The 14,134-nt window shown below is 41.9% G+C and overlaps 1 protein-coding gene across 1 annotated transcript in view; it reads left to right on the forward strand.

Moving 5' to 3' along the window:
• The first annotated feature begins 352 nt into the window (after positions 1-352).
• garem (GRB2 associated, regulator of MAPK1) overlaps positions 353-14,134 on the forward strand; it is a 52,955-nt gene continuing 39,173 nt past the window's right edge. The window contains exons 1-2 of the mRNA XM_007887965.2: positions 353-515; positions 9,200-9,340. Coding sequence (XP_007886156.1) covers positions 407-515; positions 9,200-9,340 — 250 coding nt within the window. The 5' untranslated portion in view covers positions 353-406. The remainder of the gene's footprint in view (positions 516-9,199; positions 9,341-14,134) is intronic.

Here is a 14,134-nt window from a genome sequence, read left to right on the forward strand (position 1 = left end):
TGACAGGTAACGTTGGGCTACTTTCGGGCTAGTTTTTGGGCTACAACCCGCTCAACCCGCGGCCAGACGGCTGCCCACCAGGCGGAGGTGGTGCTGCGGTGGGGCCGGGAGGCGGCGCTCGGTGTCGAGGCGGGGACAGCCTCCCCCCCCCCCCCCCCCCCCAGGCCCCGAGCCGAGCGTGTGACTCCGGGAATGGCGATGAGCGCTCAGCGCGGCACAACTCCACTCCGAGTACAGCCCCCAGGACACCCGCAGCAGCGCCCACAGCCACAGCCCGGACACGGCCGCCGCCGCCGCCGCCGCGCACGCACTCCAACCGCCGCCGCGCGAGATGGGGTTGGGCCGCGGCTGATCAGCTGCCGCCGCTCGTGCCCTCGCCCCGCGCGGCGCCCCCCGACCGCCAGACATGGAGGCGGCCACCGCTCACCGGGAGATACAGTGGAGCGGCGTGGCTCTGCCGCTCGACCTGCTCGTCAGCTCCTACCGACTACCCCAACTCGTCAGGCTGGACACCGGTGAGAGACGCTGAGCAAGGCCGAACCCGCCTGGGCATCCGGTGTATTGAGGGTCTGGGTATCGGGTGTATTGAGGGTCTGGGTATCGGGTGTACTGAGGGTCTGGGTATCGGGTGAACTGAGGGTCTGGGTATCGGGTGTATTGAGGGTCTGGGTATCGGGTGTATTGAGGGTCTGGGCATCCGGTGTATTGAGGGTCTGGGTATCGGGTGTATTGAGGGTCTGGGTATCGGGTGTATTGAGGGTCTGGGCATCCGGTGTATTGAGGGTCTGGGCATCGGGTGTATTGAGGGTCTGGGTATCGGGTGTATTGAGGGTCTGGGTATCGGGTGTATTGAGGGTCTGGGCATCCGGTGTATTGAGGGTCTGGGTATCGGGTGTATTGAGGGTCTGGGTATCGGGTGTATTGAGGGTCTGGGTATCGGGTGTATTGAGGGTCTGGGTATCGGGTGTATTGAGGGTCTGGGTATCGGGTGTATTGAGGGTCTGGGTATCGGGTGTATTGAGGGTCTGGGTATCCGGTGTATTGAGGGTCTGGGTATCGGGTGTATTGAGGGTCTGGGTATCGGGTGTATTGAGGGTCTGGGTATCGGGTGTATTGAGGGTCTGGGTATCGGGTGTATTGAGGGTCTGGGTATCGGGTGTATTGAGGGTCTGGGTATCCGGTGTATTGAGGGTCTGGGTATCGGGTGTATTGAGGGTCTGGGTATCGGGTGTATTGAGGGTCTGGGTATCGGGTGTATTGAGGGTCTGGGTATCGGTGTATTGAGGGTCTGGGTATCGGGTGTATTGAGGGTCTGGGTATCGGGTGTATTGAGGGTCTGGGTATCGGGTGTATTGAGGGTCTGGGTATCGGGTGTATTGAGGGTCTGGGTATCCGGTGTATTGAGGGTCTGGGTATCGGGTGTATTGAGGGTCTGGGTATCGGGTGTATTGAGGGTCTGGGTATCGGGTGTATTGAGGGTCTGGGTATCGGGTGTATTGAGGGTCTGGGTATCGGGTGTATTGAGGGTCTGGGTATCGGGTGTATTGAGGGTCTGGGTATCGGGTGTATTTAGGGTCTGGGTATCGGGTGTATTGAGGGTCTGGGTATCGGGTGGAGTCCTGTAGCTCAGTGGTTAGAGCACTCGCTTTGCAAGCGAGACCTGGGTTCAATTCCAGGCAGTCAGGGCGAAACCTTGGGCAAGTTTCCTTACTCCACACCCCTGATAATAATCCCTCCAAAAAAACAATAATAAATTGATCATTTTTAATCCACCATTTTTTGTGGGACACTGCTGTGCGCAATTGGTTGCTGCGTTTCGCCCACAAATATACAGTCAATTCACTTTACAGCGATTCTGTGAAGTGCTTTGAGACGTCTAGAAGACGTAAAAAGCACTATATCAAATGCAAGGATTATTTATTTGGGTATATTGAGGGTCTGGGTATCGGGGGATATTAGAAACATAGAAACAGAACTAGGCCATTCAGCCCCTTTAGCCTGTTCCCCCATTCTGTAAGATCATGGCTGATCTGCACCTCAATTCCAATTACTTGCTCTTGCCCCGTGTCTCTTGATATCCTGACCTAACAAATAGCTATCCACCTCAGTTTTGAAGGTGTGAATGAAACCAGTAGCTACAGCCTTTTGGGGAGAGAGTTCCAGATTTCCACTATCCTTTGGGTGAAAATTTACTCTCCTTTGGGGTATTAAGGGTCTGGTATGGGATGTAGAGAGAGATTGTAATGAGTTTGATTGAAGTGACTGAAGTGTTTAATTGGCGGCTTGTGTGGTGAAATGCAGCAGTCATTGTAGAGTTTTTTTTGTTTTGGGGTTGTGCTGGACTCGAGGAAACTCAAGTAGTGTATTTCTAAATTACATCAAAATATTTTTTACAATTTAGTTTTGAAGTCTAAATATTCATCTGAATATGTTAGGTTTTCAGTGTAATAATAATAATCCTTGCATTTGATATAGCACTTTTCACGTCTTCTCAACGTCTCAAAGGGCTTCACAGAATAGAGTGTAAAGTGAATTGACTGTATTTTTGTGGGTGAAACAATTGCGCACAGCAGTGTCCCACAAACAGTCGTAATTTTACTCAAAAGCTGTTTAGTATAATAATAATCCTTGCATTTGATATGGCACCTTATCATGTCTCAAAGCGCTTTACAAAATATACTATAAAGTGAATTGACTATATTTTGTGGGCGAAATAGAGTACAGTAATACTGTATGTAAATTTAACACATTGACGCGCAGGGGTGGGGTTTTTTCGTAGAATGTTTGGTTGCGTATGATCGGGAATTGGTTTTGGTTGGTTGTAAATTGAATTGTGTAGAGCTGTGTAGAGCTGATATGTGCTTTGCGATACTGTCTCCAAAGGTTCGGTTTTTCAGTTTGAGTGGTAGCTCCTGAAAGAAGTGTGGTTATAACTAACCTCGCAAATTTCTTGGAAACTGATGCAATAAATCAGTGCATTTCAGTGTCTGTGTACAATTTGTTCTGTTTTGGAAGTGGGGAAGGTTACTGTTTCTGCCCCCCCCCACCCATTGTATATTGTTTATGGATCAAAGATAGGATGTCTCCCACTAAAGGGAGCTAAATGTGTAAATGAACTAAATATGAACTTTGTTTCCTTGTGGGATACATTTTAACCCTTAAAATGCAGGTTTTCAGAAATTCCAGGAAATGAGCACTAAGGATATTCTAATGAAATGTTTGAAATGTCAGCAGTAACGTCAGTTCTGTAATGTATCATTGAAGTAACCAATGTTAAATTAAATTCTGGGTTCCCTGGTTCCTTCTATTTTTAGTTGTTTTGTTAATCCCAATTAACATAACCTTTTTTGAGTCTTGGCTTCCATTGACCATTTTAAATTTGGAAGCAACTTTAGAATAATTAGCTGGAAAGGACTGTTTTGCTTGCCCACTCAAAACCTATGAAGTGTAAACCTGGACACAATTGCGTAGTAGACATGGCCTTTTCAGCTTCTTGACATTTGATATACTGCTTATACAGTAGCATTGAAAAATACCAAAGACCCCTGTAGGTATTTTTAATGTTTTCTTGTATGTTGGCTAACACAAGAGACAACCTGTCACATACCATAATTTGATTATTCATTAGTGTTGTATGGGATAACATTGGGGAGAATAAACTTCAGTTCCAGGCATTTCTGACCTAATTGTAGCACTTTGTTTTGCTGATCCTTCTTGTTCCCGAGGGGGGAGTGAGGAGAAGAGGCTAAGTAGGTTTTTGTTGGAGATGTGCTGCCTCCAAGGTAACATGTTTGACATTGGAATTTCAAAATTATTATAATAATCCTTGCATTTGATACAGCAACTTATCACGTCATTGAGATGTCACAAAGTGCTTCATAAGGATATACTGTTAAGTGGATTGGCTCTGTATTTAGTTAGTGAAAATTAACTAAATACAGTCTGTGGTGGTCTCCATAGTTCAGTTCCTGAACCAGGTGGGACTGCTGATGACAGACCAGCTAGCCTTGCTCATTGACAGAACTTGGAGAGACAGACTGATCACTGGGACTAGGTATTCTTCCCACTTGTTAACTGTGCAAGTCTTGATGGTTAGGGATGGCCTTAGATGGACAAGCAGTGGAAACCTTGCCACATGTTTGTGGAACTCCATCTGAAACTCTGTTTGGATAATCTGAGGTGTGGTGATGCTTTTCCATATGTCAGACATTCTGCTGACCAAAGTAATAAATGATTACAGGCTGCCTTTTACCAGTATAAAAAGGTGAATGTATCTTTGTAGATTTTTAAAAAATGAAACTTGGTTATTTTTTGGAGGAAGAGATTGAAATGACTTCTTTCACCCTCGCCCTTTTGTTTCCACAATCACTCATCACTGACTTTTTTGAACCTTGGCAGCGTGCTGCACAATAGTTATTGGGCTCTCATCTATGTTTTCCATAGAAGATGTCTCAACTTGTGTTTCAACAGAGCTTAAATTTCTCATGTTGATAGCAAGCTGTAAAACCCCAAAAAGCAGTTGCTCTTCATTCTCTTTCTCCCCCCACCCACCCATAAGTCTCTGCACTTCAATCCATCAAGCTGTGATAAAGAATTTTCCTGATCTTGAGATAAAAATACAGATCATATTTCTGACCTGATTATTGATGTGCAATTACCCTCTTATTTACGATTTGGGCTTTCAGATTAATTGCCACAGTCTGATTTGACAGCCATCAATTAAATCTTGGGAATCTCACCAAAAGTTGTATTTTGCGAAAGATGGTGGTGAAATAAAATTGGTTGAAAATTTAAATAGTTTTTACTTTTTTCCCCATTTATCATTGGATCAGACGTATACGTGTTTGTACTTGAATTGGGTGTACTCATCCATTTGAATAGATTTTTTACTGTCTGGATTCCCATGTTGTCAGCCCCGATATAATGTAGTTCATGTAGATTTTTCATTGTGGTACAATTTTTCTTCCATTCTTTTAATTTTACACTTCAATTTGGCATGGTTCCTAAATTCATACCATAAATCTTTATCCTGGTTTGTTGTCTCTAGTGTAGTAAGTTTGTGTGGTGTTTATTTTGGCCCCAGTGTGCAGTGCAATATGGTGAGCTGAATGTCGTATGGAGGGAATTTTTACTAGAAATCATATCTCTGGTTTCAGACTTGGAATCTTGGGAGAGAAAAGTGTCTCAGATGTTGCTGAAAAATAGGGTATACGTTTTAATGAAAGATCACCCCACTCCATTAAGTAACGTTTATAGTTTATATTCATTGGGATTATAATTTATACAAAAATGTACTCTGCAGCCCGTGTCCTCTCCCGCACCAGGCTCCGTGACTATCCCCTCATCCTTGCCCAACTCCACTGGCTTACCATCACACAGAAGATAGATACAGTTCAAGATCCTGGTCTTCACCTCCAAAGCCCTGCATCCTTTTGCTCTCCCCTACCTCTGCGATCTCCTAACCCTTTACCATCCTGTCTGCTCCCTCTGCTCAGCGGGCTCTGGCCCGCTTCAGGTCCCCCGTCTCGCTCACCCCACCATTGGCGTGCGGGCCTTCTGCCACTCCGCCCCACCCTTTGGAACTCCATCCCGCAGTCCCTCCACCTCGCCCCGCTCCTTTGCTTTCTTCAAGACCAATCTCAAGACCCTCCTCTTCGATCCTGCTTTCGATTACCCTGCTTCCCCCATTGTACTCCCCCGATCTCGGCCCCCAGCTTGGGTCTGAAACTCTGACTGTCCAGCGCCTTGGGATGTCCTCCTGACGTGAAAAGCGCTATAATAATAATAATCCTTGCATTTGATATAGCGCTTTTCATGACTTCTAGACATCTCAAAGCGCTTCACAGAATATGCTGTAAAGTGAATTGACTGTATATTTGTGGGTGAAACGCGGCAGCCAATTGCACACAGCAGTGTCCCACAAAACAGTGGTCGATTGAAAATGACCAATTTATTATTGTTTTTGTTTTTTGGAGGGATTATTATTAGGCGTGTGGAGTAAGGAAACTTGCCCAAGGTTTCGCCCTGCCTGGAATTGAACCCAGGTGTCTCGCTTGCAAGGCAAGTGCTCCAACCACTGAGCTACAGGACTCCTATACAAATGTAATTTTGTTGTTGTAATTCTTGAGGTCATCAACCACATTCTCAAGACATTTGAATATTTATTAAGAATGTTTATTAAAACTTAATTTCACTTAACAATAAACTGAATAAACTGGCCTCCCTCCACTACCATCCATACCCGTTGCCTTTCTTCCGCCGGATCTGGCCTCCTCCTTGTTCCGAGTCCTCCGCTCCACCCTTGGCGGCTGTGCCTTCAGCCACTATGCCCCGAGGCTCTGGAACTCCCTTCCTCACTCCCTTCACCTCGCTCCCTCTCTCCTATTTTCAGGTCCCTGCTGAAGACCTTTCTCTTCGATCACGCCTTTGGTCAACCTTCCTCCCCATCCCCCTGGCTCAGCCCTGGGATCCGTTACTGTAAAGCACTCTGAGACGCTGCCCCAATATGGAGGGCGCTATATAAATCCAAGTTGTTGTTGAAATAAATGAATAGTGACAGGGAGTGAAGTGAAAAATATTAGGTCTGCTCCATCAGGGAACCAATCTTCAAAAATAGTTTGAACAAGCACAATGCTAACATTTCCATGTTTAATACATCTCACATCTTCTATCTTCATCAGCCATCAACAATGCCTTGGAATACTGTGGACCCACTTGACTCAGGAACCAGACCACCTAAACTGCGCAGGAGGTTGACTTGACTTTAATATTCTGTTGTAAAACATGTTACCTTGGCGCTTACTTCCTCTTGTACTTCCCTTCCCCAAGAAAGTCACTAGTTGCTCATTTGACAGCCAATAAATACAGCTTTGTACCCTCACTAAGTGGATAACAGATGCCAGGAACTCCTTGGTTTAAGCCTCTTAGTGAGCAGCACAACTTTGCATAAAATGTATGAGAGCTTTGCACCATCCTCTTGGCACCACCTGGAGCAGTTATACAGAAAATATTCTTTATGAAGTTCTGGAATGTACCATAAAAAAATTGTATAGATTGTTTTTATACCTGACGTTTCACACAGAATAAACATTCCAGGCTACAAGTTACTGAAAATATTACTATATTCCATTATTTGTCCAAACAACTGAAATTCATACTTACCCATTTAAAAGATCTGCTTGTGCTGATTAAAATAGCCCCACATTTCAAAGTACGAATGGACATATCTTAAATTAATCTTGCATTTCCCCCAAAAATGTTTTTAATAATCCTTCATAAATATGTAAATACTTGGAAAATGTTTTACTGGTCTGCTCAATTTGTGCAACACTTTTGTTGTGTGAGCAGGTCTACCTCTGTGGGATGATCAGATTTGTACAGTTTCAGATATTGCTAAACAGGATAGCTACTTCTTAAATAACTATTCCACCTTTAAAATCTTTCATTTAGCTTATCACAAGCATGAGCATAGTTTCTATATGTGCACTGATGTCCAACTCTGCTCCACTATTACTCTTGAAGAGGACATTTGCTGTTTTATTACCTATCTGGCATAAATCTAACTTTCTACAGCTCAACATCAAACAATACAAGTCATCTTGATCGGCTGTTGGCAGCTGTAAAGGGTTTGTCTCGAATTTCATTAACCTCCCTGGTTCCTCAATCAGGCTTAATTCAGAGTGCAACCTTGACAGTGTTTCATCTCAACCTATTTCAAACCCCAATCCATCACTACCTGAAATGTTCACAGTAATGGAGATTTGGGCTGATGTTAAAAATCTGTTTCAAATTATGACTTAGTGCATCACTTGTCTTTTTCTAAAAGCTTATATTTTTGTTCATAATTTGAAAGTTTTATTAAGTGGATAATGGGGGTAATTATTATTTTGGAGCTCATGCTCGCTTGTATAACACTAGTCACCTCACTGTACAGCAGTGGTGGCCAACCTTTTTGTTGGCTAACAAAATAAATTTTCTTGATTGCTTTATGCCATAAATCAAGAAATATTCAATCAAGAAAAAACACATTATTGATTGAACACGGACTTACCTAGACTAGTAGGTAAGTTCGTTAGGGCCATTACTTGATGGCTTCTTGGGCAACTTCCGGCCCACGGGCCATTGGTTGACCACTACTGCTTTACAGTGAATCCTGTGAAGTGCTTTGGGATATTTTGACAAATTGATGAAGTGCTATATCAAATGCATTATTTATAAAGATATGCAACTTGGGAAATCAGTCATACTCTTAGTACATAAGTTTTGAGCTGAGAGAAACATCTTTGAAATTTGGTCCCTGATCATTGTTGTTCGAATTTGGAATGATCTGCCTGAAAGGGTAGTCAAGTTCAATTCGATAACAGCTTTTAAGAGAGAACTGGATAGGTATCTGGGGAAGACGGGTTTGCAGGGTTATCGGGAGAAAGCTGGTGAGTGGGGTTAGTGAAAGTGACTTGCTCTATCAAAGAGCCGGCACAGACTCGATGGGCCGAATGGCCTTCTTCTGTGCTGTAATATTCTATGAATCTATGAATCATTTGAAAATTTGGAAAGCTGTATTTTTTTTGCAGCAACTTCAGTCTGAGGACATTAGAGCTCCGTTGTTTTATTGAAGTGACCAGTTTCTTTAACAAAAAATGCAGTCATATACTCAAAATACCCTAGCAATTTATCAGCGATTTGCTCCCTAGTTCTTTCTATGCAGAACATACTGAGATTTAGATCCCATCAGAAGTTTATTTTTATTGCTTCATCTGAACAAGAAAATAAATATGTTTTTTTCTTTACATAAAGATCTTTATTTCTGGTTTTCCCATATCTCTTAGAAATTAATATGAATGAATAATCAAAGTGGGTGCTCAGAAATTCTAATTTTGAAGCAGTTTATTCTTTTGAGAACCAATGTTAAAAAAATAAAATTGTGGTGTGACAAAATCATAGGCATATTCTCTCCATTATGTATAAGCTTGGATTTGATAATTGTTTCAACTTTGACATCAAGCTATCTGAGTTCATCATTCTAATTTCTGAGCCCCATTTTTGTGATGGGGGAATTGAAGTAGGACATATTAGTCTGCGAAATAAAAAATTAACAATAAGCACTTAAAATTAAATGTAATGATCTAGCATGACCATGGAAATACCCTTGAAAGTATATCTATTATGGTTTGCTAATGACAATGAAATGTATTTGTTGCAGGAGAAACCGTGGAAGGGATACGAGAGAATGATTTGGTTTTGCTTCATTCATGCCGGCAATGGACAACTATCACTGCCCACAGCTTGGAAGAGGGCCATTATGTTATAGGGCCAAAAATAGAGATCCCTGTTCATTATGGAGGTAAGATTCAAATCAATGTGCTGCTTTGCTTCTTTCCATCTCCTACAGCCAATTTTCTTCAGTGGCAGTCATTGAAAACCTGTGATTGGTAAAGACATACGATAGCTCCCACAGGTACTGTTGTGTAGACTTTTATTATAGAAGTGTTGTTGGCGATATGCTTTGATGTAAATCTGAGATAAAATGAGAAATTGTTGGTGCTGCATTGACATTCAAAGAATCCTGCTTTTCCTAACTGTTTATAGTTTGAAACTTCGGTGCTAAGCATTCTACAGAACAACACATATAGGATTTCTGAAGAAGTTGAGTATATTTGTGTCACTGTTGGTAGAATTGCTATTGCATCAATAGCAATTCTACCAACAGACTGCCAATGAAAAAGATGCTTTCCAGCATTCTTGATTCCCTCTCAGACCCAAATTTGGATGTTGGCAGGATAAGTAGTTTGTATCTGCATGTTTACATCCACCTGCAGCCAAGACTCATTTCTTGACACTGGAGTTCAGAGCTGCCTTGCTGGACATAGTAGCGAGCCTTTCCCTGTTATGGGAATCATTTCCTGCAGTGATTTAAAAATGTAAGTATGTTGAGATTACCTTAAATGTACTTGTGATTCCTTTTAAGTAACCAATTTAATAATTCAAAATAAATCCTTTAGATTATCATGTTCATTAAAGCTTCTGCGTCATTCTGGCTCAGTTGGTAGCACTCTTGCCTCTGAGTAAAAGTTGTAGGTTTGAGTCCCACATTGGGATTTGAACTCACAAAGTCTAGGCTGATACTCCAGTGCGTTGCTGGGGGTGTATTGCATTGTTGGAGGTGCCAACCTTTGGGTGAGACATCAAACTAAGGTCTCATCTCCCTCTTCAGGTGGATGTTAAAGATCACTACTTGAAAAGAGAAAGGAGTTTCTCCTGGTGTCCTGGCCAATAATTCCCACAAATAAAATTGGTTATGCCCTTCATGACTGTTTGTGAGACATTGTTGTACGCAAATGAGCTGCCGCATTTGTCTACAACAACAACAAAATTACATTCGTAAAGCGCCTTTCACATTGGGAGGACGTCCCAAGGTGCCGGACAGACAGAGTTATGGACCCGAGCTGGGGGTCGGGGAGGGTGGAGAGCAGGGGGGGAAGCAGGGAATATAAATAAAGTCACTGAACTTCACAGTAAAATCTTGCCCTTTGAGGCGTCCTCCAGTTGTGAGAGGTGCTATATCAAATGCAAGGATTATTATTGTAGCTTAAAAAAAATCTAGATTATCCACTTATACCTTGGCATGGTTGTCCTTTTCATCCTCTCATTTGGATGCCTAGGTTTTGCCTCCCTCCTTGTGAGGAATTGTCAGGGTTCCTCTCAACTCTTCTCTTGGAATTTACATTTGAGAGTAATAACTTTTACCTCTGGCATTGCATTTTAAGAGTACCAGCACATCGAGATACCATTACAAAAACTGTGATTAATCCAGTTCAATTTTCCTTTTGTCGATAGTGTCTCTCCCTCCCCCGCCCGCTTCTCCCTCAAAATTTGGGAGCAGTTGCTGTGTTTTGAACTGAATTGAGCTCATGTTTGTGAATATCATCAGTCACATTATTTATTAGCAGGATTGGCATCACGTACATGATTGTAGTGCAGTTCACTGAATGGGGTAACTAGTGTTCCACTTTTACCAAGTTCTTAAAGAGACTTGAAAAATGAATATAGTATTGCACATCAGAGAACGGATGTCATCTGATTTTGGAGTGGTTTAGGTTCTCAAAAGTAGATCTAGGGTATTGGACAGCAAGAGCAGTAGCTAAAAATTAATTTGTCTGCCATTAGGTTATGCTACTACTTTTCCACTATTGGCTGCTCATAAAATAACCTAAGCTTTGAGACCAGTCCCAAGTGTATCTGCTTTATTGGTATTGGAATGTTGCCCCTGGCCTTGCAGACTAATGTTAATTTTGCACCCTAAATAATCCCCTAGTGTAGAAAGAAGCTGTTCCTCTCTTAATTCTGAGTTTACTTGCACAAGTGTTGAAAGTTATTTAAAATAAGCCAACGTAGTAAGTTCCCTTTATCATTTGTACCTATATGGCAAATCTCAGCTAGCATGGGTAAGCCATATGAGAATTTCCATATCCAAAACAAGGCTAACACTAACTGTAGTAGGACAGTTCTGTGTGTAAACGGTTGGATATTTTGATCTTACATAATCAAATTAAACTGGCCAGTAGTACTTCACTGCTTCATATCTTTCTGACTTTGGCAGTATGATTCTGTTAACAGTTTTAGCTCCACTACACTCCAGCTGTTTCAGAGGATCTGAATTCTAGAGGGACTACTTCTTGCTCAAAGTGCTTTCAAATAGACAAAATAGGTGTAGAAATTGTTGTGTCTGGAACCCATCTTTTCCTGCTTTGGTGATTTCTTGATATCTGAAACCGAAGACCCTTCAGCACAGCAAGGGTGTGTGTGTGAATGGCTGTGAGTGCTTGAGCCTTGGATACTTCCAAAGAATTGTAAATTCATGGATACAGAAACTCATCTGGTTCTGGTTCAGTTCTCAGACCAGTCCAAAGTGCATATTCCTGTGAAGTTCCATGGAGCCACTCTGGCTCTTCCTGTAACACATTATTGGAGCAGCCAAGTGCCTGAGGGAGGTGAAACCCACTTTCTGTTTTAAAGCAAGAATCCTCAGTATAGGGAAAGTATTGTTTTGTAGCAATTTCTATTGGGAGTACTTTGAAGAGGAAGTTCTTTCTAGATCTTCATTCCCCGTTAATAAATACAGTATAATGAAAGCAGATGGCAGTTCAGATGGCGAGGTCAACACTTACTAGAGTTTGATGTACAGCTGGAACAATGCATCTGCAGCTTTCTGTTTCGCAGCATTTCTTGCAATGGAAATTCATAATTATTAGTGCATTGCTAATCTATGCTAAATGTGTTTTTGATATGTGATGTCCCTATCTCTTGAGACATATTAATTAACCAATTTTGAAAGGGTGATTGGTTTACATGCCTTGCAGCAATTAGTCTTGCTTAGACCAGTTTGATTTTCCAATTGGAGAACTAGGGCAAATTTTTGTTTGGCTGACCAAATTAAAGTGTTGACTTGTTTGAGCATCTTTTAATTTGAATTGATTTTCCTCCCCTTTTGGCAGTGGGGAGTTTTATGAGTAGCTGTTTTTGTGTGTTACTGTACTGGTGAACCCAGTCCAAGCTTCAGCAACTGATGAGTCACCTGATTGCAGCTTCCACACTAACACAATTGAGCCCCGAGCTGCAAGAATGGCCCCTGTTTGTAAAGATATAAAATTAAATTGAATTCAGCTCTTCTTTAATCGGTAGCACTTTACTGAGACCCTATCATTCTCTAATAGCTGGTTTAAGAGGCCCCTTTGTTCACATTGTTGATTTATAACCAGTACATTTAGGTAATATGAGATCATGCAGTGTTTTTGTTCCAGTGACTTTCGTTTGACTCTGAAATATGCGTATGGAAAATGCCCTTTCATTTGTTGGGGATACAGAGGCACTGTCGCTGAATAAATGATCACACTACCCTGAAGTATCCATTTCTGAAGGCAGAACAAGGATTGCTGAATCTAAAGTCTCCAGGGCAGCCCTTTCATCTTTGCTTCAATTCTATTAAATTAGAACAATTATTGATTAAAAATGCAGTAGCAGTTTGTTTCTTCCTTAAACAGTAGTCAAAGATAGAAATAATAATGATAATAATCCTTGCATTTGATATAGTGCCTTATCATGTCTTCGAGACGTCTTAAAGCGCTTAACAGAATATACTGTAAAGTGAATTGACTGTATTTTGTGGGCAAAACGCAGCAGCCAATTGCTGGGTTTTGGTGTTTTGAATCGCAGTGTGAAGAGCTATGGATTTTAAATCAGAAATATTTGGTTCAGCTGGTAGCTTTATATACAGCTAGATGGAAGGACAATGCTGTGTGCAATTGGCTGCCGTGTTTTGCCCCCAAAATACAGTCAATTCACTTCACAATATATTGTGTGAAGAGTTTTAAGACGTCTCAATGACGCAATAAACATTATATCAAATGCAAGAATTATTATTATTAAAACCTAATGAATATATTTTATTTTTATTGCAGGTGTTTAAACATTTCCTCCAGCCAGCCCATCAATGCTCGTTGTCCTCTTGTTTTTGCCTTCTGCCTGTATTTATTATTGGAGGCAGGAGATCTGACAGTGCCTAAATTGTACTTAAATCATTTTACACATTTGTATTTCAAATATATTTGTATTTCCTGCAAGCTATGGATGTTAACCCTTGTTTTCATATTTTGCTACCTAAAATTACGATAACAATGTAGCACCCTTCATGTGGCATAACATTGGCAGGATTTGACACCAAGCAAGTGAGAAAGGGAGGAGGTAACCTTAGGCATGGTCGAAGAGATAGGTTTTCAGGAGGGATTTAAAAATAAAGAGGAGGTTATATGGAATGATTGAGGCAGGAATTTGGGGATTTGGGGGTTAGAACTAGAGAGTGGTGTGGAGGGGTTGGCGGATGTAGCAGGCCTGTGTTAGCTGAGCGAAGGAGGCAGCCAGAAGAGTGGAGTATGAGCAGGTCAGGAAGGTTGCGAGGGAGGTGTTAGGGAGTGAAGGAATTTGTATGTGAGGGTTAAGACTTTGAAGTCAATCAATTTGTCGAGGATTATGGTTTTGAGTGCAAAGTTTGGTACGGGTAAGGATACGGATAGCAAGGTTATGTATTCGCTGGACCTTGTGGATGGTGAGACTAGTGAAGAGTACATTTGAAGTGATAGTA

This window comes from Callorhinchus milii, unplaced genomic scaffold (assembly GCF_018977255.1).
Source record: "Callorhinchus milii isolate IMCB2004 unplaced genomic scaffold, IMCB_Cmil_1.0 Scaffold2, whole genome shotgun sequence".
Lineage (NCBI taxonomy): Eukaryota > Metazoa > Chordata > Chondrichthyes > Chimaeriformes > Callorhinchidae > Callorhinchus > Callorhinchus milii.